Source organism: Colius striatus, chromosome 3, assembly GCF_028858725.1.
Source record: "Colius striatus isolate bColStr4 chromosome 3, bColStr4.1.hap1, whole genome shotgun sequence".
NCBI lineage: Eukaryota > Metazoa > Chordata > Aves > Coliiformes > Coliidae > Colius > Colius striatus.
Window position 1 is genome coordinate 74,331,816 of NC_084761.1, and position 25,973 is coordinate 74,357,788.

Sequence of the window (25,973 nt, forward strand, 5' to 3'; positions counted from 1 at the left end):
GATGCATCCTTTTTGTGAATCATGCTCTATAAATTCCTGTAGTAAGCCATGCTTTCTGTTATATCAGAGCAATAATACTTTAAAACCAAGAAGCTTTATGTGGTCCTGGTTTACTGACCTTTCATCAACAAATCAATAAAATAGACCATGGAAAAAAACAGGAGATGCCAGGTAGAACTTCCCCTCATGGGGATAACTGGGAGGGAATCAGAGAGAAGTTCCTGATTACTATAAATCATCTGCCATGGAGGACACATGACAGACTTAGTAATCTACAGACCAGAAAGAACCATTTCCATGTAATGTTTTTACCTCTAAAACCTTGCAGACTTAAGAGGAACTCTCAGTTTCAAATGAAGAAGTCCAGTGTGTTCAGTTTTATTTCTTCTTGAGTTGATTCATTTGAAAAGAGTCATAATGCAGTCATAGCATAATGCTTTGCTGACTATATATTTGGATACATGAGTAAGCATATATGCATAGCAAAGATAGAAGCAGTGCCTAGTGAAGAGAATTAACATTTCATGTCCTGGCAATGTTGAAATGTGCTTGCTTAATACTATAAACCATATGAACCTGAACTAATCTGAAGCTTTGACTCTCTGCATAATAAAGGTTTTTCTTTTCCTATTTGGCATGCATTGGAAAGCTCAATATGTAATTTTTATTAATGCTGACATTATTGTGGTATTTTGGAATTTTGTGAACCGGTTATTTAAACTTAGCCATGTGTATCTGGACTTGCAGATGTTGCCACACGTACTTCAGTGTGATGTTCAGATATTTGATCTTTACATGTTACTTTTTGCATGATGTTCTCAAATTATTCCAAATGTTTTGCATTATTTTCCTTTTATGTGGTTGAGGAAACTACAGATGAGCTACTCAGTTGGAAGACAAAAATGGGTGAGATACAAGATGAATGGGCTTCAAAATATAAAAGACCTTGGAGTCAAGATCTATGTAACTGAATGTAATGGATGCTACAGTGGGGCACGTTTAAGAGCGAGTGTTCAGAATATTTGGGAATTTATGAAACTGATTATATTAATGTTGCTGATTTAAGATTGGTCATGGGTGAGGCTTGTTATTGAATTTAAGTGTAGTCTTCTGAAGAATTTTCTCAGATTAGTCCTCAAGTGATAAATCAGTAACTTAAGAACTGTAAGTAACTCTTGGGAAGAAATAGTCTTGTTTATGCCATGAAACCTAAGAGTTAAGTTCAAGTTATCATGCAATTTCTGTGTGTGTGTGTATGTGCCTAAATGTGGGTTGCAGATTCAGAAATAAGCAACTGTGATAAAACACCTAGTAAGAGAACTGAGAGCAGACCAACAAGAAACTTCTAATTCTAAAAAGTTAAAACAACAGGTTTTCATCTGTCAGTGGATGATGGTGTTTTGAGGACTGTCTTTGAAGTGTAGGAACAAGTTGCTGGACTAGATGAGCCATGGCTCATTGGTGTGGTGGTTTCCTTTATTCTTGGGGGTTTTTTTCTTGCTATCTCAGTTCACCATGCTGGTGTCAGCCTTTTTCATGTCTGCTCAAGTGCTGGTGGAAACATCAGTCCGGGAGGGTACTTGTTTCTCTCCGCAGCTTTTTGGTACGTGGAGCAGACTGTAGCAGCTAGTTAATAGCATGTACCATAATGACATCACCAAAGCAAGTTATCTAGGGAGTTTAGAAGAGCACTGTCTTCCCTCCCAGCCTCTGGCAAGGATGTATCCAGCAGAAGCTAACTTCTCCTGCTGGGATACAGCTGGTTTGCACATAGGTGGTGCCCCTGCCTTTCTAAAAAATGCTACATGCTTTCCACCAGTGACACCTCTTCTGTGCATCTATAATCCCAGGTAAATCTGGAGGTGTGTACAGTTACAATATGATTTGCTGGAACATTCTTAAGTTGGCGGGATGACTGTCAGTAGAGACAGTATTTCATCTCTGTTGGCACCGTGGATTAGTTCTTGATTTTTTTCTTACCTCATTGTAAAACCAATTGAAAACAGTGTGTTTGTTTGTGACAGTTGGAATGTGTGTACAGTGATTGCTTAGTTCTTTTGTTCTCATCATTTTGAACAAGCAATCTTTTAGATGTTGTAAGTAAACCTGCTACAGGTTTGGTTTGTTTAGCAGAAATATATGCTTTGCTACCTTGCATTGAGAAGGGGAGGTGCTGTGATGGAGAGGATAGAGTTACACAATTCCAAATATTTCTTTATGTGCTGTGACTTAACGTACCTGAAACGAAACCTTGCTTGAAGAACTGGTTTATTTGATGGTATTAGATAGCTGCCATATTAGGACAGCTCGTTGGTAAGCAGTGTATTTTTTTTTTAACTCTCTTTATAGTCAGACCAGGCTTTGTCACCGTACTTTGAGCCTCAATAATTCAGTATGGTTTTCTGGTATTCACTTCCACAGGAACTGCACAGCAGCAGCACCAGCTGTGTGTCACTTCCATCTAGTGCAGACCCATGGAAGAACTATTCATGCCTTAGTGACATTGATTAATTTTCTCTTTTTTTTCTTCTTCTTCTCTTCCCAGCAGATATCTGGAGTGATCATTCATTTCAGACAGACCCAGATTTACCACCTGGCTGGAAAAAAATCAATGACATTGCTGGGATCTACTACTGGCACATACCAACAGGAACAACTCAATGGCAGCGTCCCGTGTCTATCCCCACAGATCTCCAGGGCTCACGAAAAGGATCACTTGGTTCCATTACTCCATCTCCTACTCCAGAAACTGAGGTAAAATACTGTGTCTTTTTGTGGGCTGCATACCATAAAGAAAATGGAAATAACTTTTTGAACTTGCAGGTTTAACTGTTAGCTAAATTGAGCTTTAGAATATGAGGCCTGATAATATCCCTCAGTGTAGCTCTTTGTTGATGTCGTAAGTATTTATTTTCTCTGTATGTTTTCTTATAGTCGTGCCTCATGAAATATCTCAGCCTTTGGATGTGTAGGATAAAATCAGACATGTCTCAGTTAAATTAGACAGTGAGTGACTGATGAATGTGAAACTACTGCAGTTCATACATACTCTGGATACAGAGAACACAAAATTTTTGTCCATTATAGCAGACTTTTGTCTGGGCACTTTGCACCTTCTTTCTTTTTGGGTCACTTGGTAGGAGTATCACACACAAACATTTGAGTCTCCATTTGAGACACTAGTTACTTTACAGGATATTGAGTAAACATAAGGTAATCTCAAGTGCAAGTCCTCTAACCTCCTGACAGTATGAAATACCAGCACAAGTGGATCACCGTGTTGTATTCAGTCTTTAACACGAAACAGAAAGAAATGCACTCTCTCTTCCACATATACTGAAAGAGCATGTGATATGTGATACTGCCTTTTAAAATAATCCTTTTACTCACAATTCAAGGCATTGATTAGTGTCATATAAGTAGAAAACTAAATTATCAGAAAGAAGAGTATACTTCAAACAATGAAATCACTTAGGTTTAGTATGATGAGGAGACTTCTATGGAACAAAATGCTAATATAAAACAATATTGTTTTGAATTTTTTTTCATACTAACTTTTCAGAAGAATGTCTGCAGATCTATGAAGTCAAGGGAAGTCTTTGTACTAGCTTTGAGTTTTGGATCAGGCAATCCTTATGTTTTGCTATTTAATTTTTTATAAATGTGTTAAGATATTAAATGTCTTCTTTTCTTGAGTGTGTTTATATGCACCAAAATAAAATTAAGAGGAGTAAAGGACATTCAAGCATGTATTGCCGTCTTGGGCCTGAAACTTACCCTGTACAGGCTTAAATATGTACATTTGTTTTCATTATTTTTGAAAGATTGCTCCCACATATTCATGAGTTCTACTCATAAAGTTTGCAAACTTGACTGCAGCATTTCAGTTATAATGTCTGTCAGTCAACGTTCCATGCACTAAGCATGCTAGAAATTGTCTGAGATGTTTCATGAAGAAAGAACAGTGACTATTGAAAAACAAGAAAAAAGATTAAAAAATGCTGGATATAAAGTGCTGTACATACTTCCAGTATAAATTCCTGTAATGTACATGTGAGGGATATAACTTCAGCATTAAGGGTTTTTTCCTTAAACTAAAATAGGGAGAATGGGGCTTTAATTAGTAAGTTTTAGATGTCTTCAACAAAAACCTAGAAATCAGGATGGCTGATTGCAGAGAGAAAATGCATACATTCATTTCAAATATTTTTCTACGTCTACTTAAAACATCTTTGCAATGAAAATTTCAGACCTGCTGTTAATGTGGCAGATGTACTTTTCACCTTTCACAATTTTGTTTTCTTTAAATGAAGAATAGTTTGTGAATATAAATAATGATCATTAATTCTCGTCAGCATTGTGGAGAATACAAGAAGTATTACTTAAAACAACATAGATTTTAATACAGTGTGTATGTGTTTAATAAGGCATTTGAGGAGTCATTCTGAAATGCCATGTACATGCATATGTTGTAGGCTTATCTAGGTTTTGATATGGCAGTTCTAATTCAGCAAGGAATTGATTCACTAGAGATTTATGCATATATGCAATTCTGTGGCAGCATCAAAACCATGTATGGTAGTATAAAAGATGGTACAGAAAATAAACCAGTTTCCAAAATTTGGATTAATATTGTATTAATGGTATTAATATGTGATTTTAATTGTAGGTGTAGATGAAGGCATTTGTCTCTTGAAGGTTTCTACATTCATTTATAACACATATAAGCATCTTACATACTATTATGAAGGAATACTGATTTTTTTGACTCAGTGGTTATTAAGATAGCAGTGCAATACAATACCAGAAAACTTACAGTAATGGAGTTCAATATGAGAATGTGATGTGGGCTCAGGACTTTGTGCCCTAACAGATTCTGAAATAGAGAAGGGGTGTAGCTGGAATTATAATGAGAACTGTTGGGAAAAGTCTTGCATCTCTTTGAACCACAGATGTTGAGCTTTATTAAGAGAGATCTGGAGGAAGAATCCTTTGGGGTTCAGCTGGTTCTGAGCAGAAACCTGATAGAGAGCACTAGGAGGGAAATAAGCCATAATGTGGGGTTAAGAGATAGAGGTAGATAATAGAATAATTTGTAATCTAAATTTTACAGTGTCAGTTATCATGAATCTTCAGTTTTTCATCTCTCCATAAGCAGTACTTGCCAGCATCTGATCATTTCCAGGTCAATTGCAGGTGATACTGGTTTCAGTTCCTGTTCACTGCACTGCAGCCTACCCCAAGTGCTCTCCCTTTCCCTCTCTGTGAAAGATCAGCCTGGATGTCTGTGACACAGTCAATCTGACACTTCACAAAAAATTTGGAACTCAATCCAGAATAGAGGCTCCTAAATGCCTTTTTCCTGGCACTACCATTGGCAGCAGCAGCAGTTGTGGTGAACAGCTTCCAGCTCCCAGCGGGACCACGTGTGAGCTGTGTACTTCTGGTTCCCTCATTGCTGTTTGAAGCCTCTGTTCCGAGATAATCTGGTTTGGAAGGGCTGGTTTAGCTCATTCTCACATGCTAGACTTTGTATTGCTTTCTTCTGAAAAGGTTGGGGTATATGATATGTAGGCTTTAGGCAGATGAAAGAATATAATCTAGGATTGACGACTGGCGTGGGTAGCGTTTTATATTTGTCCCAATAGAATTCCATGAGTCCATAAAAAAAATATATTCTCTTTATCATATTTGTCAGTGAAGCATAATGTGCTAGTTGAGTTTATCTGGGCTTTTTCAGCTTTTGAATCTGTCAAATAACTATATAGAAACTTCTTCCCCCCCTGCTCCCCGGAATTGCTTTTACCCTTTGTCTTGTTTCCTCTTTTTTTATTTTTTAGTTTATTTTATGTCCCTGTCTCTGAAATGATGTGATATATGATGTGACATACAGAAACTTTGCATGATTTGGTAGAATGTGGCTCACAGCTGAGGACAGTCAACAAAGACCAGATCAAGTCAGCCATTTTTAAGTTGTAGCTTACTCTGGATATTTAGCATAAAGAAAAGCAGTTAATTACTATTGTTGCACAATCAAAAAAATAATGGGTAGGGAGGAATGCTGCAAGACATACAAATGGCAAAAAATGTTTTTAACAGGAAAAAAATGCCAAAATGTCTTTCTTTTGCAAAGACTGCAAGACAATTTTTCTGTGACAAGATAATCAGTAAATTTAAATCCAAAGCAATTACGGGTTAAGCATTATGCAAAAATCCTGCAGATTGAACAAAAATGCTAATAAATGCTAAATATTAATATTCCTTACCTTCCTCCTCCTCAAAAGAATGCAAATGTGTTTTGTTTTTGCACAGCTGATTAAATTTGACTTAGTTTTAGATAACTCTTTTCTCCTGCGTGTTGCCAGATTACTTCCTTTGTGAATCCTCATCTTTTGTAACATTCTCTTCCAAATTTTAGTGATTTTGCAGCCTCTTTCACATTTCCTGTGCAGAGAAAAAACTAGAGGGTTTAATTTTCAATAAGAGCTTCTTTGAGGTCACAGCAGAACTTAGTGATGGTAGTTTTGTTGCCGTATGGCCTGACTTATCCCAGGCCTGACTCATCTCTAAAAGTTCTTCTGTAGATAATATTAACCACTAGCAGCTGATACTTAAAGAGGAGGGGCTTAGTAGGAAAAGCTGACAACTCCCATTAATTCAGCTGCATAGGGAAGAGTTACTTGTGGAAGCTGTTTCTCACAAATAAATCTTCCACTGGAGATATACTGAGAACGCTTCTTAGGTGAGAAGTACACCCTGCAAATGAATGCATTGGGTCATATTAATAGGTGCCACTTCATCCTGGGGCTGAGCTGGGCAACCTGAGAGAACTTGTTTTAAAAGGGGACTCTTACAGGAATACTTGATTTGGTGAAGCTACAAAGAGATGGCTCTGGATCTCCTGTCAGGAAAATGTCCTGTCCTACCTGGCTCTTGTTCAGGATTGTGGGATTTCTGTTCTTGCGGGGAAGAGGAGAGGGGCAACTCTGACATCAGCTGTTCTTCCCAGGCTTTATAGAGAAGGATGAAGCTCAGGTTGTTGTGGTGCTAAATGCGCAGCTTCTTCCTTGTCTGTACCAGTGAATGCCTCTGCAAATTTTGAGAAACTTGAACGGAAGATGAGAAGATGGATGCTTTGTTAGGGTTTTTTTAGTTTTGTTCTTTTTTTAAGCAAGCTTCTAGACTTTACAAAACTCCTTTTTCAGCAAGAAATCTCTCTGCACTCCTTACTAATCCTTCTTCCCTGTACTTTTCCTCTGCTTTCTCTCTAGAAATATTTCATTTTTACCTTGTATCTATCTTATCCTTGTATATATCGTTGTATTTCAGGATTTCTAGTTCCGGTAGTGCTAGAGTCTTTTAACAAAATTGCCAATCAAATGGAAATCCCAGTTTTTCCCCTTAGTTGCTGTTTGTCAAAGGCTGTAGTAGCTGTAGCCAACATTCATATTCAGATTCATTTTGCTTGCTTTTAAGATCATAGTTAAAGAATGATTTCATTATATGTTCCTAATTTATATTAACTTTCCTTGTTTTAATCATTTGTTTTGGTAAGTGACTGTTAGAGGCATGTCTTCTCTCCTCTTTCCTCCAAATGCCATGGTATAGTGGAGTAATTAGTTGAAGTTTGAGGTGATCTGTTCCCTAACCCATCCTGTAAATATCAATGCTAACAACAGTGTCTTGTGTTTTTTTTCTTTTTCCTTTTTTTCTTTTTCTTTTTTTTTATCAATGTGCTTCTTCCTGTGTGAATAATTATGTGTCTAGAAACAGCCATGGAGTGATTTTGCTGTACTGAATGGGGGAAAGATTAATAGTGACATTTGGAAGGCAAGTATATTGTCAGATTTTAGAACCTTTAATGCTATTACCCTTGTTTTTTTGCATGGCAGTGGCTGGTTTTTTTCCCCTTTTATTTTTCCATGAATGTCATTCATAACCTAGGCCAAAGTGAATGGGGGTACTGCTAGGGATGTCTAGCTCACAAACATGCTGCCTTTCTGATCTTTCCACTCGGAATGAATTCAGTCTAAACTAGCAGGGCAACTGATGTAATGGATAAGATGCCTGCACTAAATGAAATGCAGCTTGAGAATATATGCATGCCTCTTTTCAACTTCAGCCAGAAATACTATCGCTTCTTTGCAGGGAGGATTTAATTTCCCTTTGACATAAAAAAATAACATGGTGTACTTAATATGGTATTAATAGCACTTAATACTCTACTAATAACACTGCCTTTGTCTCTAGGATCTGCATGCAGCCACTGTGAACCCAGACCCAAGTCTGAAAGAATTTGAAGGAGCAACGTTACGCTATGCCTCTTTGAAGCTCAGGTACAATGATTCAGCAGTCTCCATGGATTGACCAGCTCCATTCTGTGCTGTGCTGTAATTTTGAAATGGTTTTAAGATTAATTTTGTCTTTTTTTTTCCTGTAACAGAAATGGTCCACAATCTGATGATGATGATTCTTGTAGCATCAACAGTGATCCAGAAGCCAAGGTTGGTAAGAAGACCCACAAAGGGATAACAAAACTTTGCCATTGTGAACGTAATTTGCAAATGCAGAAGGTCTTGTAAGTTTTGAAACTAACTGTACTGCTCCACTTGGCACAATGTAAATTCACCATACAAGACTAATTCCATCAAAGGAATTTGCAGTTTTACAGCTTTATTCAGTTTGGTCAGAAAAGTGTGACATTTTAAAATCACGTAAGCCAAGAAACAGAATGTTACAACTCAAGATTTTACTGTCCAACTGTAATAACTGACTCTTTGCACAACTAAGTGAGTTTTCTGTCTTAAGTGAGAGAGGGCTAAGTTATTTGTCATAGCTGGATGCTTTCCTGGGGCATTCAGTGGCAGAATTTGCTCTTCATTCCTGATTGTGTCCCTTTTTTAAGTGCTCTTCCTTGTTTTTGTGGATGCTTGAACTGACAGCTAGTAACAAGTTACTTTTTAGAACAAACAACTTTGTATTTTAGGACAGAGAATGCAACCTAGGTTGAGGTTAAAACTCATAGACAAAAATGAGACTGTTAAGTGAACAAGCCCCACAACTGAATCAGAGCCTTTACTATTGTAATCTATGGTTTTTGAGGAGGAGGAAGCAGCAGCAGGTTTTGAATGCTTGTATGTGTATCTCTGGATTTGTCTTGATAGTTCTGCCTTGTGCTTGCATCCATTTTTAAGGATGTATGTGAGTCTCTGTAACTGGAAATCCAAGTAATTTAAATAAGTGTTTTGGCTGTGCTATAGACCTGCAGTGAATGACAGGATCAGAAGCTACTTATACAAAGGAAGACAATATAGAACAGAGTTAAGAATTATAATAGCATTAATGATATATTTCAGGAGAGAAAACAGACTGATAGGGTACTTAAACTTCTTTGTCATCTTGATTATTTGGCTTGTGATTTTTAAATCAGATGTGAATAAATGTGTTTTGCTTGGCAGACTGGCAGTTAAAAAGAGAAGGTTTCAGCTGTGCTCATTACAATGACAAGCACTAAATTCTGAGCACAGTAAATAGAGTTAGGAGTGATGAGCATTAGGTGCCAGTCCTCAGAACCACAAAGCTGTTCCTTTCATGATAAGGTATTGAAGGTATTATAGGGTGACAGTATTTTGTTATGTCTGACTTTTTACCAGGTGATTGACACTGGGTAGAATTAAGAGCCCTTCCTGCTGTAGAACCATGGCAGTATTTAAGTGCATGAGTAACTGGTGTCATCATCTCCCTTGCCTTTCTGGCTTCCTGTTTAAACTTCAAAATTTATGGAACTGATGTCCATCCTGTGTCTGTGAAATGGATCAATGACAAAAGCTTGTCCTCCTTCATCTATCACAGCTAGTTTTTTTTATCCTGTTTAGACATAACCATGCTGATGACAGTTAAAGGGGTAATCCAAACCGAGTGCTGAAACATTCAAAGAAGTAGCTGAGGAAGGCAAGAAATCGAGGAGAAATTATATGTGTTTGAGGTTTTGTTGGTTTTTGGTTTGTGCGTTTTTTAAATTCACTTGAGTCAAAGCACCTTACCTGCCATTTGTCACAGCCTGAGGGGGATGTTGTGTGGGGCAGCAGTGTGGTGTGCGTAGTCCTGCAGGTGGAGCTCAGCAGCGCTGATGCTGCTTTGCAGCAGGAGAGGCTATAGACAGAGCTGTTCAGTGCATCTGCCTCTTCCTTGAGAACAGGACAAACATCTGCTGTATTGGGCATACCTCACACGGATAGGAGGTGGTCCAGAAACAGCAGGGAATATCCTCACATGTGGAAAATCCTCTGGAAATGAGTGTGGTAGGTGGGATTCCTTGCTAGCCGATTTTATGCAAAATATTGTGAGACTGAAAAAGGTCTGATAGTATTTGAAACTGATGACCTGACACTTGGAAAATGAGATTTTTTTTTTTAGCCCCTTAGACTGTCCTGTGCCACATGACATGCCTTAACTATATTTGATTGAAGCTTGCTTTTGCGTGGCAGCAAGTACAGGTAATTTTTCTTCATTTCAGCATAAGAAGCTTCTTTTTAACTCGTTAAACTCTGTGTTGCAAGAATTTGTGATAATGAACCTTGTTAGAGATATTTAGAGATCTTAAACCTACCTGAACCTGACAATGGCCAGTACATTTTGGGGAGAAAAAAAAATTAAAAAGAGGTATTTCCTTCATGGCACAGGGTAAGGCTCTTTCAGCAAAGGGAACCATGCCACCTTGTGGGAAGCTGAAGTAGTTGTCATCTCCCAGAGTCTGTCAAGTTCAGCAAAGATTGTTACACTACAAAAATGACTTGTGAGAAAAGCGCATTACTCTTGTGAGGAAGGTGATTTATGCAGCAACATAGTTAAGCATTCAAAACTGCCAATAAACAACAAATGTTTCTGTATACGTTATGTGCTTAAGATGCAGTTCAGAGCTTCATATCCTTGGCATCGTGATGTAGGTTGTCTGCACAAGGCCATAAAAACAAGGGGAAAGGGGAGAACGATCACATCAAGTTTCTTGATTTCAGTAATTTATTTGGGTAGGAATTTTTTTGAGAGATGGCTCATAGTACTTGCAAGCATCCTAATTCTGCATGTGAAACATGTACAACAGGAAATGAGTTTTGAATTGGTACTTCCCAGGAGACAGATCGTAAGCTCCCTCGTTAATTTATAGAGCAACCTGCGCCTTCCTAATTGAGTTTCGGGAGAGGTGAAAAGATGCTTTTACCAATCCTTGGCTGTCTCTTTTTATGTTGTTGTGAAAGATGATGGCCATGTTTAAAACTACAGAAATATGCTGTTTTTTTCGTTGCTGAAGTGGAAAATAAATGGAACTTTCTGGGAAACCTGTCTGCCCCTAGGAATGGGATAAAAAATGCAAAGCTCATGTGACTCAATTCCATCAACATTTTTTCAGAAATGGCCTGTTTGGCTTGACATTTGGGCTTGCCTTTATGCTTTCCTTTTAAATGTGGTTTGCTGCTAAGGCTTAATGTTGTCCTTCTAGTGTTAAGCATGGATTTTCAAATTCCCTTTTCACGCTAGTCTGTCCAGCAGAGCTTCACTTTCCAGCCTTTCCATTTTAGAATCGTTCCAGCTGTATATTGATGTGTTAAGAATGAGGACAATGTGTTTGTACCTGTGGAGGTACTAGACAGTTGCTGTAAGTCTGTTTTCTATTTTAGAAACCAGGAAAGTCTCAGGATCTCAAAGGGTGAGAGGGAGACTATTTCCAAGAGGACTAGAGGTAGGAGGTGCCAATACCAGGTTTTTAAGTTTAATAACTTATCTGTAGATGAATGAACACATGTTTGGAAATGGAGAAAGCAAGTTGGTGATGAACTGCTATGGATTACTTGGGCTTTAGGGGTTAACCAGGTGGGCTTTATGGAGTGATGTGAGGGATGTTTCTGACAAGCTGAATTGTCAGACCACTGACATGAAAGTTGCCTGTCAGTAACACTATGGGAATAACTTTACAAAAAGTATGTGCCCTGCAAAGAATTGATATCCATCTCTTTGCTGCTTTTCTTACTGTAGACACAATTATGTGTGTTTTGGGAGTCATGCTACAGTTGCTTGTTTCTGATGCTCTCCAGAAGCAAATATCCTGGCTAGACAGATGGGACTATTTGTAAGTAATCATTGTGTCCCCTTGGTGATGGAGATGATTCTGATCTCTGATGCAAGTAAAGACCTAACCAGAGAGGAGTTGTTTTTGCCACATCTGGTAATTCCAAGAAAAATTCAGCTTTTCACATTGAAGTCTATAATTATTTCTCACAGTCAGAGTAGCTTCTAAAATTATTGATGCAAACTGGGAGTATTTAACATTTTCCCACAGTTTCACAGTCCACCTTGTGCTGCGTATAATTTTCTCGTGAGCACATAAAACAGTACAAAAAGCCTCAGTTGAATTCATGTCAATTAACTCAATTAATTAAATCTGGGGAGTGTATTTCATCTTATGTAAAAAAATGGTACTTCTGCTTCTTTTTGGAATAGGAACTAATTTCTTTCAAAAAACAGTCCTTGGTTTTCCTTCACTAAGAAGCAAGACCTGTTACAGGGTAGAGGACTAAAAGAAATCTTGAACTTATTCCTTTACCCTTACAGGGAACCACAATATATAATACCATGTACTTATTTCCAATTTCTTCTTAAATATTTTGAGGGAGTTGGGAGGGATTTGCCTTGACTCATACTGACAGGATGATTCAAGTATGCTTTCTTTTGATGGTCAAAAATCTTTCAAGCTAAACTTTGAGGCCATTTTTTATTCTCTTTTTCTATGTCTAGCTGTCTTCTACTGCATTTATAACTGGCAATTATACCTATTCCTCAACTTTTATTTCTTCATCTTTTCTTTTATTAAAATAAACAAGCCAAATGCTTTTAATTACTCATAGTGAAGCTAGGAGGGTTGCCATCTTCTTGTGAATTCCTGTTTCACTAGCTGTTATAGCATTTCCATGGTTTTTGTCTTTAATTTTTAAACATGGGTGATCAGATTTCTAACTCTGGGTAAAGTTTTTCCAGGTTGTCGTAGGGTAGCTTTAAAATGTCTGTATTCTTTGTTGGAAAGTTCTTGACACATAATTTCATCTACTCTTTCAAATCCTGAGTAGCTAATCTTTTTCATTGCAACTTGAACCATGATTGTAACCAGTGTTTATAAGACAGAGTTACCAGACAAAAAGTTCTGATCTTCATCTTAACAATTTCAACAGCAGCTTGGTCAAGAGCAGGGACTTGGTTCATTTTCTCAAAGAACCTAATCATAGAATCATAGAATGGTAGGGTTGGAAGGGACTTTTAGAGATCAACTAGTCCAACCCCTCTGCAGAAGCAGGTTCACCTAGATCAGGTCGCACAGGAATGTGTCCAAGTGGGTCTTGAAGACCTTCAAGGAAGGAGACTCCAGACCCTCCCTGGGCAGCCTGTGCCAGGGCTCCCTCAGGGAATCAGCCAGTCCTCCCAGTTTGGTGTCATCAGCAAACTTGCTGAGGGTACACTCTGTCCCTTCATCCAGGTCATTGATGAAGATGTTGAACAAGACTGGCCCCAGAACTGATCCCTGTGGAACTCCACTGGCCACAGGCCTCCAACTCGATTCCATGCCATTGATCACCACCCTCTGGGGTCTGTCATTCAGCCAGCTCTTGATCCACCTCACTGTCCACTCATCCAAGCCACACTGTCTGAGCTTTCTGATGAGGATGTTATGGGAGACAGTGTCAAAAGCCTTGCTGAAGTCAAAGTAGATGACATCCGCTGCTCTCCCCTCATCTAGCCAGCTGGTTATGCCCTTGTAGAAGGCTATCAAGTTGGTCAAATGGAATTTCCTCTTGGTGAATCCTAAGCTACTGCTAATAGACAACTAACTGCATCTTTGGAGATTCTGATTTTTGCATTGGTGCGGTGATGTGGAAGTGACTTAACAAAATGTAGGAAAGGAGATGATGTTCAGTGCTCACAGATCTTCCTTAAATTATGTTCTACAGATTTTTAAATCAGAACTGTAGAGTAAGAGTTAAGTAGTAGTAGTAGTAGTAAAAAAAAAACCAAAACAATAAAAGTTGTCTTTTGGTATTGACTTGGTTTAGGTTTTCAGAAGGAAGAATGACAATCTGGGAAAGAGATCTTTAGAACAAACAAAAATCCAACCTAAACCCAAAATAAATATTGTTGTTTAGTGTGCGGTTAGTGATAGTGGTGTTTTCCTTGTTTCTTTCAAAAAGAAAAAGGAGCTGTTAGTTTCTTCCCCCTCCAATCATCCTGGTAGACATTTTAGTAGCTTTCAAAACTATGAGTCAAAACACAGATCTTCTGTTTGAAACATCAGTGAATAATTAAAAGCAAGTCAGTCTTGACAATTACTTCAGTGCAGCAGAAGTTTACCCATCTTTCCATCCTTGCAGCATTCGGGCAGCAGTGGTGAGTGATTGGAGCAGCAGTTTCTAAACCCATTGGTTGTTTCTCAGTTTGGCTGTTTGCCATTAGCAAGATTAAGGCACCCTCCAAGCTGTGGAGGTACAGCAGGTAAATGATGCAGGTGCTCAAAAACATTCTGCTTTGACAGCAGTTTTAGAATAGCAGACTAAAGCACTAAAATACCATCTCCTCGACACATTTCTTTTTAAATAGTGTCTTTTTAACTTTGTACATTAGAACCTTTGGACAGTACATTTGCTCATTCATGATCTTCTATGATTGATACTTGCTGCTGTTGGCATCTATTGCGTCATTAACAGATGTTGTAAGTGATAATGTAGTACGATATAATACAGATTTCCATCTAGAGAATATTTACTTCTACCTTATCTTGTTTATGGAGTGTTGTTTAATCAAATATGAAGATTAGCCCAGGGCAGAGGAAGATGTAGTGTTTTCACAAATCTTAAACAATGTCCATCCTTAATGGTATACAAAGTTACAGTATGTTTAATTGTTATAAGAAATGTATAATATAAATCTCTGACATCATATAGTTTAACTTCTTGAGCACTTCAGGGTTTATAATTAGACCCTGCCTGCAAAATGTTACATGTCTTTCACTTCTAGAAATCCAGTGTATCTGTGCAATACAATTGTGTGACATTACCATGGAGGATCAGATCATGGGTGACTGAACAGCAGAGATGTGTATAGAGAAATTTTACTTGTAGCCTTCCTTAGAAAAATATATCAGAGAACCATTCTTCATGTCAAGGAGAATGGAAACTGCTTTAAAAAACTGAGTTGGGGGACATTATCAGTATTTGCTTTATTAAGATATACTGCATAGAAGGTTTGCGTTGGGCAGCCAGATTCTATAGGATTGATAAAAGAGAAGATAAAATGTAAGAACACTTTTGTTTCTAATCAAATCAGAATATCTTCTTGGCCTGTAAAGTTCCAGTATTGACAGTAACTTTGTCTGCCGCTGGTCTGTTGTCCAGGAATTGTTGTTGGAGTAAGAACATAGATAGCAGTTGCATTACAGGAAGATAAATGATGCAGATGGGAGTCATGTAGGTCATGCTTTTCCCTTGAAGCAGTTACTACCTAGTGAGTTCCATGAGCAGCTAGGCTGCATTTGTAATCAGGATTCGTGCCAGTGAGGGCTGTGTGCCTGGGCAGGTGACTGCTCTGGCTGCTGGCTGGGCAAGGTAGCACTAAAGCCAGGGTGCCATGCACCCAAAATCACATATTGTGGGGCACTCAGTGTGCTGCTGTGCCCTACAAGTAATGGGAAACCATCTCCAAAGTGAAACAGTGCTGTTAAAATGATAGCTACTCTAGCAGCAAGTGCTGCCATATTTGAATAAACACGAATACACCTCATTTTTTTAAATGATGCTTTTCATTTTTTTAACTGATGCTGCTTCTTACAGTAGTGACTGTTTAAGAAGAGTTTTCTTATTGCTTCACTAGGTCGAAGTGCCAGTGTCATGTTTGGTACCATTTCTCATGGAGATGCACAGTGCAGTTTTTCCTGCTTGAGGTCTGTATACAGCATCTTGCTGTATACAATCATTTAATAAGGCATGCTTGTTGAGCAGAACACAAGAAAAGCATAGTTGCTGGTCTAAGAGATTTTTTTATTTCCTTGGAAGAATCTGCACTTCCTAACATTTCAATGTTATGCTTTTTTGTTCACAACTTACTCACTGCTTTGCAGTGCAGCACAGTAAACTCTTTCTGGGACACCAGTACTTTGTGTATTGATATATGATTGATGAAGAGTCCCTTGGGAGTGGACAGAAACTGGAGAAAGAAGCGGTCTTCATCATATTCATGTACCTCAGGCAAAAGGCTCCTGTTGCTGTTTTACAGACCAATGGATTCAATGCAACGGGCAGCTCCCAGTTTAACTCACCCTCTGCCAGTGTTGCTGGCAGACCTCCCCATCGACTTGCCTACAAACAAAAGTGTTGGCTTGTTCATTAGTTGCAGAAGACCTCTTTGTTCTTTTGTTAATCCTTTTAGCTTTGATCGTCTCCAATATTTTCATCTGGAATCAATACAAGCTTTCTTGATGTGTAGCAGGAAGATATACTGGAAGATACTTCTTTTTCAGAATAGAATGGCTCTATTTTTATGATACTTGATCTTCCAAAGCGTAAAATAATATGATCTTTTCTTTTAAAACTATTAAAGAGAATATAAATGGAATTTCCAAGATTGTGTTGGCTGTATAAGAAACAGTTAATTATGTGACCTACATGCTGTGTCTCGGATACAAGCCTTCACAGTGGTCTGGGATAAAAGGCCTTATTAAATACTGTAATGATTTTACTGATATAACCTTTGAAAAGGAAAAACATGAAGGGAAACAAAGGGGAACTACTCAAAATCAAGTCCTGTAAGCTCAGAAGTAGAAAAGAAATTAGTAGCACAGATTTCAATAATTGAGGCAAACGTACTCTAATGTAGATGTTCACAGTGACTACCAAGAGCTGCATCATCTGAAAAACACAGTTTGTGGTTTTGCAATGTACATTAGTTTGTGGTTCTCAAACTGATGTTCTGATCTATAGTCACCCTGTAATGGGATCTCTTCTACCCATGCCCTAATGATCCATCCAGTTTCCAATACTACTGCACTATCAGTCATGTGTAATTGTTCTCTTGTCCTCTGTCTAGTAGGGGATTGTGTTTGCTTTGGTCTCCTTGATGATTTTATTTTTTAAGAGGTACACACTTAGCACTACACGAGGCAACAGCTAGAGCGTGGCATTTGCTTATGTGCAGAGATTTGTCACAGTTCTGCATTCCTGTCAAAGCTCCTTGCGGAGTTCCTCTTGGAAAAGCTGCTGCAGAGCAGAACCCTCCATTGTGGTGAAGGTTTCACAGAGCCAAAGAGCAGAAACGTGCTTCATGGTTCGTTCATTCCTTCAAACTGAAAGCTCCCCAGCTTTAGGTGACGTTTTAGATAAACCTCCCTTGCAGTGCAGTTCTTACAGATTTTTACTGAGTTAGGATTACAACATTTATGAGTTTGATTCTTTGGCTACAGGTCATTAACCCTGAAACATTAATTGGATTTGCAGCCAGGCAAACATATGTTCCCTACAACTGTAAAACTGACCAGTCGTACCCATGGTATTGTTTCTGTTCATCTGTCTTTCTGTGGAGCAGCATGTGATATGGTGGCCTTTTTTCAGCTGTGCAATTTCTTTGCATGATATCCTGTGTAGCTCAGCAGGAAACATGAAGTCTGCAGTTGAGATGACAGTACAAGATTATTGACGTACCGTGGCTTAAATGACATTTTTTCATTCACTTCCTTTCAGACACGCAATATTATTGGTAGTATCTTTGATCTTCCTAATCCAAAACAGAAATGCAGTGGATGCCATCAATGGAGGATTTAAAATATAGAATAAAAATGGCCATGAAAAAAAAAATCACTTTACTAATAAGTGCCTGCTGTCAATTTGAACTGGTTATCTTTCAGCAGTTTTTGGCCTTCTTAAGATGCATTCTGTTCAATGCAAGGACCATAATTATATCTGTGTTTGGAAAGCAGATAACAAATTGCAGATGTTGAGATATGAAGACTAATGAGGAGACAACATACTTATTAAATATAGTTTTTCTCCTCTCAAGGTAATTTAGAAAATATTTCTCTGTGCAAGTATTTTGTTATTCAATGTAATATTGAAATACTTGTAAAAACTCTTTCTTCTGGTGCAGTAAAAAAATCTATATTTTAAAAGCTTGCAAAGATAAATATTTAATACCCCAATGGGCATTGTAGCACTTTCAGCATTCATGAGCATCTGATGTGCCAAAAACAAATCTACAATCTTGAGATTAGATGGCCTTAATAATTGTTAAAAAAAGGATATTTTAGTATCTCATACAGCCGTGAAGTGAAAAGTACCCGTGAGTGGTGAGCCCTCCTATGTCTCCTCTTTCACCTTCTCCTTCATCTCCTTTTAAAATCTGAAAGGCAGTGTATTTGTGGGTTTCCAGCAGAGCTGGGTCAGGAAGCAGCAGCTACGAGAATTTGCACGTTGGTTTGCTTGTTGGAAAAAAAAAAGAAGAAAAGAAAAAAATAGTAGATACTAAAAAAAATCTGTAGACATGAGAAGCTTTAATATTCTAGCAACACTTCACAGAGGGTTTGCCACAATTTACAGGGTGTATTTACTGTCTAATGCCTTGGGCAAGGTGCATCATGAGTGACTCAGAGTAGGTCCCAGAGGCAGGCTCTGGGGCTGGGTTCTCTGCATAGTGGAGTGGACTGGAAGAGTGCATTCTGCAAGCTGGAGGAGAGCTGAAAAAGGAGACAATCATTAATCTTTTTGCCTGACGGTGAATTTTGTTCTTCCCTGAGTTTGCCAAAGCTGACATATTATGCATATTTAACGTACTTTGGTGTTTTGGGGTCTTTTTTTTGAGGACAGTGGTTCCCAAGTGGCACACCAGTTGATGGTGTGTAATGACTCAACTGACTTTGCTGTTGTTTTTAAAAGGCCTCAAATAAATACTCAGCATCAGCTTTGGAACTCTGAAGCTGATTCATTTGCTACATCTCAAGAAGAAGGATTAATTGGCAACTGCAGCGCAGACCTGCTGGTGCTGCTCGTGGGCTGCATATCCGTGTGGGCAGCGAGGCTCCCAGCAGTCGCTGGTGCCGGCCTCCTTTGAGCAGCTCCAGGGACCTTGGTCTGCCTTGCCGAGCCTTGCGGGATGCTGCCGACAGCAGAGCAAGCTCTATGATGCAGGATGGTAGCGCTGGGCAGTGAGGTGGTCTTTGCAAGGTCAAGGTTGTGCTGACTACCTAACAGGGAACTGGACTGACTGAAACAATTGCAAGTCAGTTTGCCAGACCAACCTAGCTTTCCAGGACAGTGTAACGTCTCCGAAGAAATGCATGAGTAGCACTGAAGCAAGCAGAGTACCAAGGACTGAGTACTAACTGATGTCAGTACCTGAGGCACGGGGTGGAAGAGATGTCATAAGGTGGCAGATTACTAATTAATTAGTTATTAATTGTAAGTTTTCTCACTTCTGGTTTTGGAACTTGTGCCTGCCAAATCCTGCACCTTTGTAGGAGGCGGCGTGACTAGCAAGGAGGATCTGAGTATGGGAACTGAGTGCAGCTTCATGTCACTGTTGGTGCACTATCTAATCACTGACTTGAGCAAAGAGTCACAGGGAAATCAAGCTCAGAAACAGGGAGGGATATAGTTTCACAGTGTTCAGTGACAGTGTCTGTTGCTATATTAAATACCTAGAAGAGAGCAGGAATTTGATAGAGGTTTATTCAGTTGAGCATTCCTCTCTGGCAGTGTAGTGCAATTTGAGAATGAGATACCCATAATGTTCTCTGGAATCATAGAATGCTAGGGGTTGGAAGGGACCTTTAGAGATCATCTAGTCCAACCCCCCTGTAGAAGCAGGTCAACCTAGATTAGGTCACACGGAAACACATCCAGGTGGGTCTTGAAGACCTCCAAGGAAGGAAATCTTGATCTCATAGACAAACTCCCATTGACTTGGTGTGAGGTCTCTATTTTACCTGCCATAGAGCCTGAGAGCAAATGTGCAGGGTTTTTTCCAGAACTCAAGTGTTTTATTCTCTACTGTAGTAAATGCAGGGTAGAGATGATGCCATTGCATTTCTCCCATTTTGTTTTGTTTGCAGAAAGTACCGTATGTGCAAAGTAATGTTGCCTTGGCTTGTTCTGCCAACTGAGTGCCCTGGTTGGCTAAACATCCTTCTGCTAAAAAAACGTGTAATTAGATTGATTTATTTTAAAGGTCACTTTTAATTTCTTCTAGAAAAAGCCCACTTTCATCTTGTCTTTTTGTTAATGCTTTGAATTTTCTTTATTGTTTGCTACCTTAGTTAAAATTGCTGTGGAAATTATTCCTATAATCTACAAAAAAAATAATTTTCTGGTTAAAAGCCAGGCGGTGAGATATACTGTCAGAATGAATCTCATGACAGATGTAATCCAATAGTATTTTCTTTCTTTTCAATTAGAGCTCTAGATACTACGTAAAATTTTAATTCTACTGTATCTATAGTTATTCTCTTTCCTTTATTTCTCTATGTTTGTGTTTGTCCTACTATTTGTACCACTCTCTCATTTCCTCCTTGGTATTAACAAGAAAAGCATTGAAAAGCATTACTGTTAACCTCCACAGATACTTTTCCTGGCAAGTCATGTATTCTTCTTTGTTCCTTCAAATGTTTTTACTTTGCTATTCTCAAATTATACTTAAATGACTTATCTTTGAGCATAAGCTCATCTATAAGGCCTTGATTTTGTTCCCATCCTAGCCAGCAATCTTAAACCTTAACTCACTAATATTTGTTTTGTTTTATTTCCATATCTGGATGCAGCAGCGTGTTTTATGCTCTTAATACATGTTCAAATATTTTCTGTCTTCTTTTTAGTGCTTTGCTGTGCGATCTCTGGGTTGGGTAGAAATGGCAGAAGAAGACCTTGCTCCTGGAAAAAGCAGCGTTGCTGTGAACAATTGCATCAGACAACTCTCTTACTGTAAAAACGACATCAGAGACACTGTTGGCATTTGGGGAGAGGTAAGAATAGATTGAACTTCTCCTCATGGAACATCCCTCTCATGTCATAAAACATCTTGAAAGAGCAACTTGGTAGGCAAATACACCCATGCTCCATGTTTGTCATCTCCCTGTCACATCTGGCACTCTAAAAAATACAAAAGTGATCAAGGAAAGCATTGACAGTTTTGTTGCAAACTTTCCAGGATAGCAGGTGTCACAAAGACACCATCTTTGTGTTTACACCTGTACTGGTACACACCTGTGCAGCAGGGCTGGAACAAACTGTAGAAAATGGTGGAAGTTTTTCTCCTGACCAGAGGTTTGAGAGTAGTTCTTTGAAACAGTATTTTCACACATTTCCCAATGACAAAAAGGCCTAAAGTAAACCCAGACTGATGTGACCCGTGATCCTAAAATGTATGATAAATTTGAGGCTGGTGGATAGATGGCTTATTTCAAGATGATTATTTTATCCATGTTTCAGAAGGAAATTAATTTTATGTCATCAGTCTGTCACTTGGTTCCTCTCCAATAACTTGAATCTGTTCACCAGTGTCATCCAATTTCAAAGGATGCCAAATTCCTACACACTAAGGGAAAAAGAGAGAGCTCAGCTCTCTGCTGTCTTGGTTTGATGATGGGTCAGTACACCTCCTTCAACTGAACCATGCAGTCTCTGTGCTCTGTCTGAATTGGCAGCAAAGACAGAATAAGGCTGTGGGAGTGCAGGGAGAAGCACGAAAGAAGTGAGAGGTATTATGGTATGGAAAAGAGGTCTGCTGGGGACAGATGAAGGTGTGGAGGGATTAGTAAGTGAAAAGCTGGGGTTATAGTGGTAGACTGTACAGAGGACATACAGAAACAAACACAGAAAAACATCTTCATTGTTTGCTCATGGAGCTATTTACACTTCATCCAAATCTTACTCTCTACCTCTCCTGACCTTCCTTTCAGGAGGGTTGCACTAATGTGGATTTATTGCACAGTGCTTGTGTCTAGTGTCCTAGCTATGATCACAACAATGCAGAGACACTTCAGAAGAGCAACTGGGAGAAAAGTACCTGTTTAGAAATGAAACAAATGATTCAAGGAGCACAATTAACGTGCCCTAGCTGTTTAAAGAAATTTCAGAAGAGTTTTTTCATAGTAAATTTATATTGTACATATAAATGAACAGGGTAGCATTGAGCTACCTTCTTCTTACTTCTGGGAGCAGTTTTGTTTAGTTAATATAACTAGACAAGCAATTAGAGATGTGTCGGTCATAGACTTCGGATCTACCACCGACTCTGACAGGGAAAAGCACTCACTCTTTCTATATGTATGTGGTCCCATCCATATTTCAGATGACAGAACTTTGATGAGCTTGAAACATATCATTTACTTTGCCTTATTTTGGTTTAAGAGTTAATATTCACATTTTTCCATAATCCGCTCTGTTAATCCCATTGTTCTTTGTTGGAAACCCTCGTAGATTTTCAAGCCAAACTCACAAACAGTTTTGGTCCTCTTGAATGGAAGTTGTAATCAGGAGTGCTATTCATGAAATATTTTTTTAAAAAAATCAGCCTGACAAAACGAGAGACACCATGCTTGAATTAGGTGGCCACTGGAGTAAATTGTCTTCTTGATTTTAAAAGAAATCATTACAACCATATTTTTCTGCTGGCAATGTAATGCTTCAAGAGTGATTGGAAGAGGCATATTTTACACAGGAATCTGAAAAAAGTGTGCTCATCACTGATACCAGATGGAGCACATATAGCAGAAATCTATTATGGAGCTAGGACTGTTGAGTGCAGACAGGGGTTTTAAGACTACCTAAAGATTTATTTTAGCTGGAATGGAATGAAAGTGAAATTAGGATGAAGACCATCACCCAAGATTTTAATGATTAAAAAAAAAAAAAACAGCAAAACACAAAACCCACATACACAGTAAAATCCTGACCCTGCAGAAGCTTTGTCACAGGCTTTAATGTGGGATTTCATACCCTCTCCTCCTCTTCAAGTATAGGATACTTTCCAGAGAGACTGCTGGGATGAAGTCTTTCGTTTGAGTCTTAATTCATGCACTTTCTCTGCATGGCTTTTCCTGTGAGAGCGTTCTTCATCTTAGACCATCAGATCTCTGTTACTCTTCACCAGTCTGAGGCATTGAGGCCTATCTTTAAGCTCTTCAGTCTGTCTTAAATAATTTCTTCTTGCCCTGTGCAGTGTTTTTGTCTCTAAAATAGCTTTTTTATAATAAGGCAACAAAACTTAACAAAATATATTACTTCTGGCTGTGGCCAAGGTATCCCTTGAGCATTGCAAGGATAATTTTCTGTGACTTATGTTGCTTATCTGCCCATTCTCCAATCTTCCAGCTAATTTGGATTCAGTTTTATTACCCTAATCCCAATGTATTTTGCATGATGAACAGATTTTACCTTCTTGTAATAATTTCTTTCTGGAACAAATATATAAGTAGAAAATGAGTCCAAAAAGCAATCTTTGTGACACTTGGTAACATTCTTCACACAATCTGTTCACTGCTTCTGACCTCTAAGCATATTTTCTCTCTATTTTTCTTTGTAATGACTGCATTTTTCTGTTTGGTTTCCTTTTTCATCCTGGTCTGCCTGGTGTCATCCTGGCTTTTGTGTTTTATGTCCCATGTTTCTTTTTCTGTATTCCACAAGCAGCTCAATCCTATTGATTCACCCCATTTACATTCATGGTTATCACAGCTACATCTGCTGCCTCGTCTCTAGGAGCAGCCTATATATCCAGCCTTGCCTCTCAGCCACAGCAAGATGTTCATGTGTTGGCATTGTACATAGCAACCTCTGTCCCCTTCCTCTCCTACACCCCTCTTGATGCTTATGCTGCCAGCTCTGTGTCATAGGTCCTCCTTGAATCCCCATTAGGAGATCTGGAGATGGGCAGAGGTGTTTGGCCCTGTCGGTCCCTTCCTGCCTACTCTGGAAACCCTGGAAGCAAGTCCTCCCAGGGTGACATAGATGTGTGTCTCAGGCACAAAATTAGACGTCATTAAGACCTGAGCCATTCTAGCCAAGCGGGAGGAGGCTTTCTGTGTCACTGAGGTGAAGAAAAAAGGTCATTTTTTAAACATTTGTCAGTAGGTAGTTAGACTATTTCTGTTCTTTCTGTTTAGTTATAGGTTCTGGCATAATAGAGGAGAAATGAATTACTTTCTATTTAGCTGATAGCTCCTACCATCTTGTTATTATTATCAGCAGGAGCTTGTGAACCTCTCGGCAATAGGTCCGTGATCATTTCCATAGGATGCTGCAGTCTGCAGAATAAGTTGTACAGCCTCCGAGAAGACAGCTTGTAAATGCAATAGAAGAGGCAGCAGACCTTTAGCAAATGCTAACCATAGGAGGAAGATTAGCATTTGTGAATTAGCATCAGAGGAAAATTGCCTCTAAATTTGTTTCCTCTAAGGGGAAAAAGCGTGCTTCTTGTTCTTACATGCCAGAAGAATTAGGGAGAAATCATGACTCCAGGATTTTGCAGTCGCCAGCAGAATTCGCATTCAAGTCTTAATGCTAAGTTTTTGCCTTTAATTAATCTTTCTTCAAAGAGTATCCTGTAAATCCTTTGACATGTACAAATTGCTATCTGTTCCCGTGACCCATTTGTTGAAGTTTATAGAAACAAAGCACGATGTTGGAAGGAAGAAACTGCCTTAAGAGCACAGGTTTTGATGTAAACTTTTACCATTAAGACAGTTCTGGACTTCTAATATATTTAGAAGAATTTACTTGAGAAAAGATAAACACGTAATTTGTTGGATAACTTGGTAGTTTGAATGAGACAAACACCTGCATTTAAAAGGCATCAAAGCTTTTTGTGATAGGGATCATTTAAGAATATAGCAGTAGGAAGATACTATCTAAGATCTTTTTCACACCAGAAGTAAGTTAATGTGCTTTCAGTTGCTCTTGGAATTAACAGAAACTTTGAGCAAATTAAGAGGATGCAAGCATAGGTGTAACACCTTGTTCTCAGTTTGGGAGTGGAGATGTGCTGTGTAACTGTATTTTTTCTGGAGTTACAGGGCAAAGACATGTACCTTATATTGGAAAATGACATGCTGAACCTGATTGACCCCATGGACCGGACAGTTCTCCATTCACAGCCCATTGTGAGCATCAGAGTCTGGGGTGTGGGGCGTGACAATGGCCGGTAAGTCCTTGCTCTCCTTATCCCTTGTGACTTGGTGCTATTTCTGTCTGCTGATATGGAGTACGCATACACCTGCAGCAAGCTGAGCATTGAACCTATTCATTTGATATAGTAATTGTGTCCCATGTGGGCTGTGAGAGGATGGGTAAATTATTCTTTTTCTTGCTAGTGGTGCTTTTTAAAATCTCGACTCTTCATAGTTTATCACTCACGTGCTATTTTGCTAAACCTGTGTTGAACAAACATTTCAGATGCGTTTGAACATAAAACTGCACATTTACCATCGTTTTGTTTCAGATATATGTAATTTTTTTTTTATACAGAAGCATGTTTTCATATGTGTGCTGGGATATGCTTCTCCTGGCTATATTGCTGCTAGTCCAAGTTAAATGTGCTGCTGTATGCATGTGTTTCCACTTTCTTGAAATATTTGATGGAGAGAAAAGTTGGATTGTGGGAAGAGTAATGGTTTTAAGTCATTACTAGTACTTAAAAGATCTTGATGCCAGAAAATTCTGAATGGTGTTGCAGAAAAGATTTGCCCCTGAAACGTGACTGTCTGTGTGACTTGGAGTTCTTGCTTGCCATAGGGCGTAACCACAAGTGTGTGCTGAAGGTCTTCCTGCCCTGAAGCTCATCTTTCCTTAGCTTTTGCTCCTGAGTGTTCCCCTTTTGGTAGCATCTTTCTGTGTCAAGTAACACTGCTCTGGGAACAGGCTTGTGAAGGTGACTTATTTCAAGCGGGACAGAGCTGTCTA

General features: G+C 38.8%; 1 protein-coding gene across 10 annotated transcripts in view; it reads left to right on the plus strand.

The window, feature by feature from the left end:
• The window catches only part of APBB2 (amyloid beta precursor protein binding family B member 2), a 180,549-nt gene that overhangs the window by 112,852 nt on the left and 41,724 nt on the right, over positions 1-25,973 (plus strand). For 4 of the 10 annotated variants that reach the window (XM_061993310.1, XM_061993309.1, XM_061993312.1 and 1 more), the window contains 6 exons: positions 2,546-2,754; positions 7,768-7,830; positions 8,251-8,336; positions 8,444-8,504; positions 20,891-21,037; positions 25,088-25,215. In XM_061993310.1, the coding sequence (XP_061849294.1) occupies positions 2,546-2,754; positions 7,768-7,830; positions 8,251-8,336; positions 8,444-8,504; positions 20,891-21,037; positions 25,088-25,215 (694 nt within the window). The remainder of the gene's footprint in view (positions 1-2,545; positions 2,755-7,767; positions 7,831-8,250; positions 8,337-8,443; positions 8,505-20,890; positions 21,038-25,087; positions 25,216-25,973) is intronic. The other 6 variants (XM_061993311.1, XM_061993314.1, XM_061993315.1 and 3 more) reach the window with 3 other exon arrangements.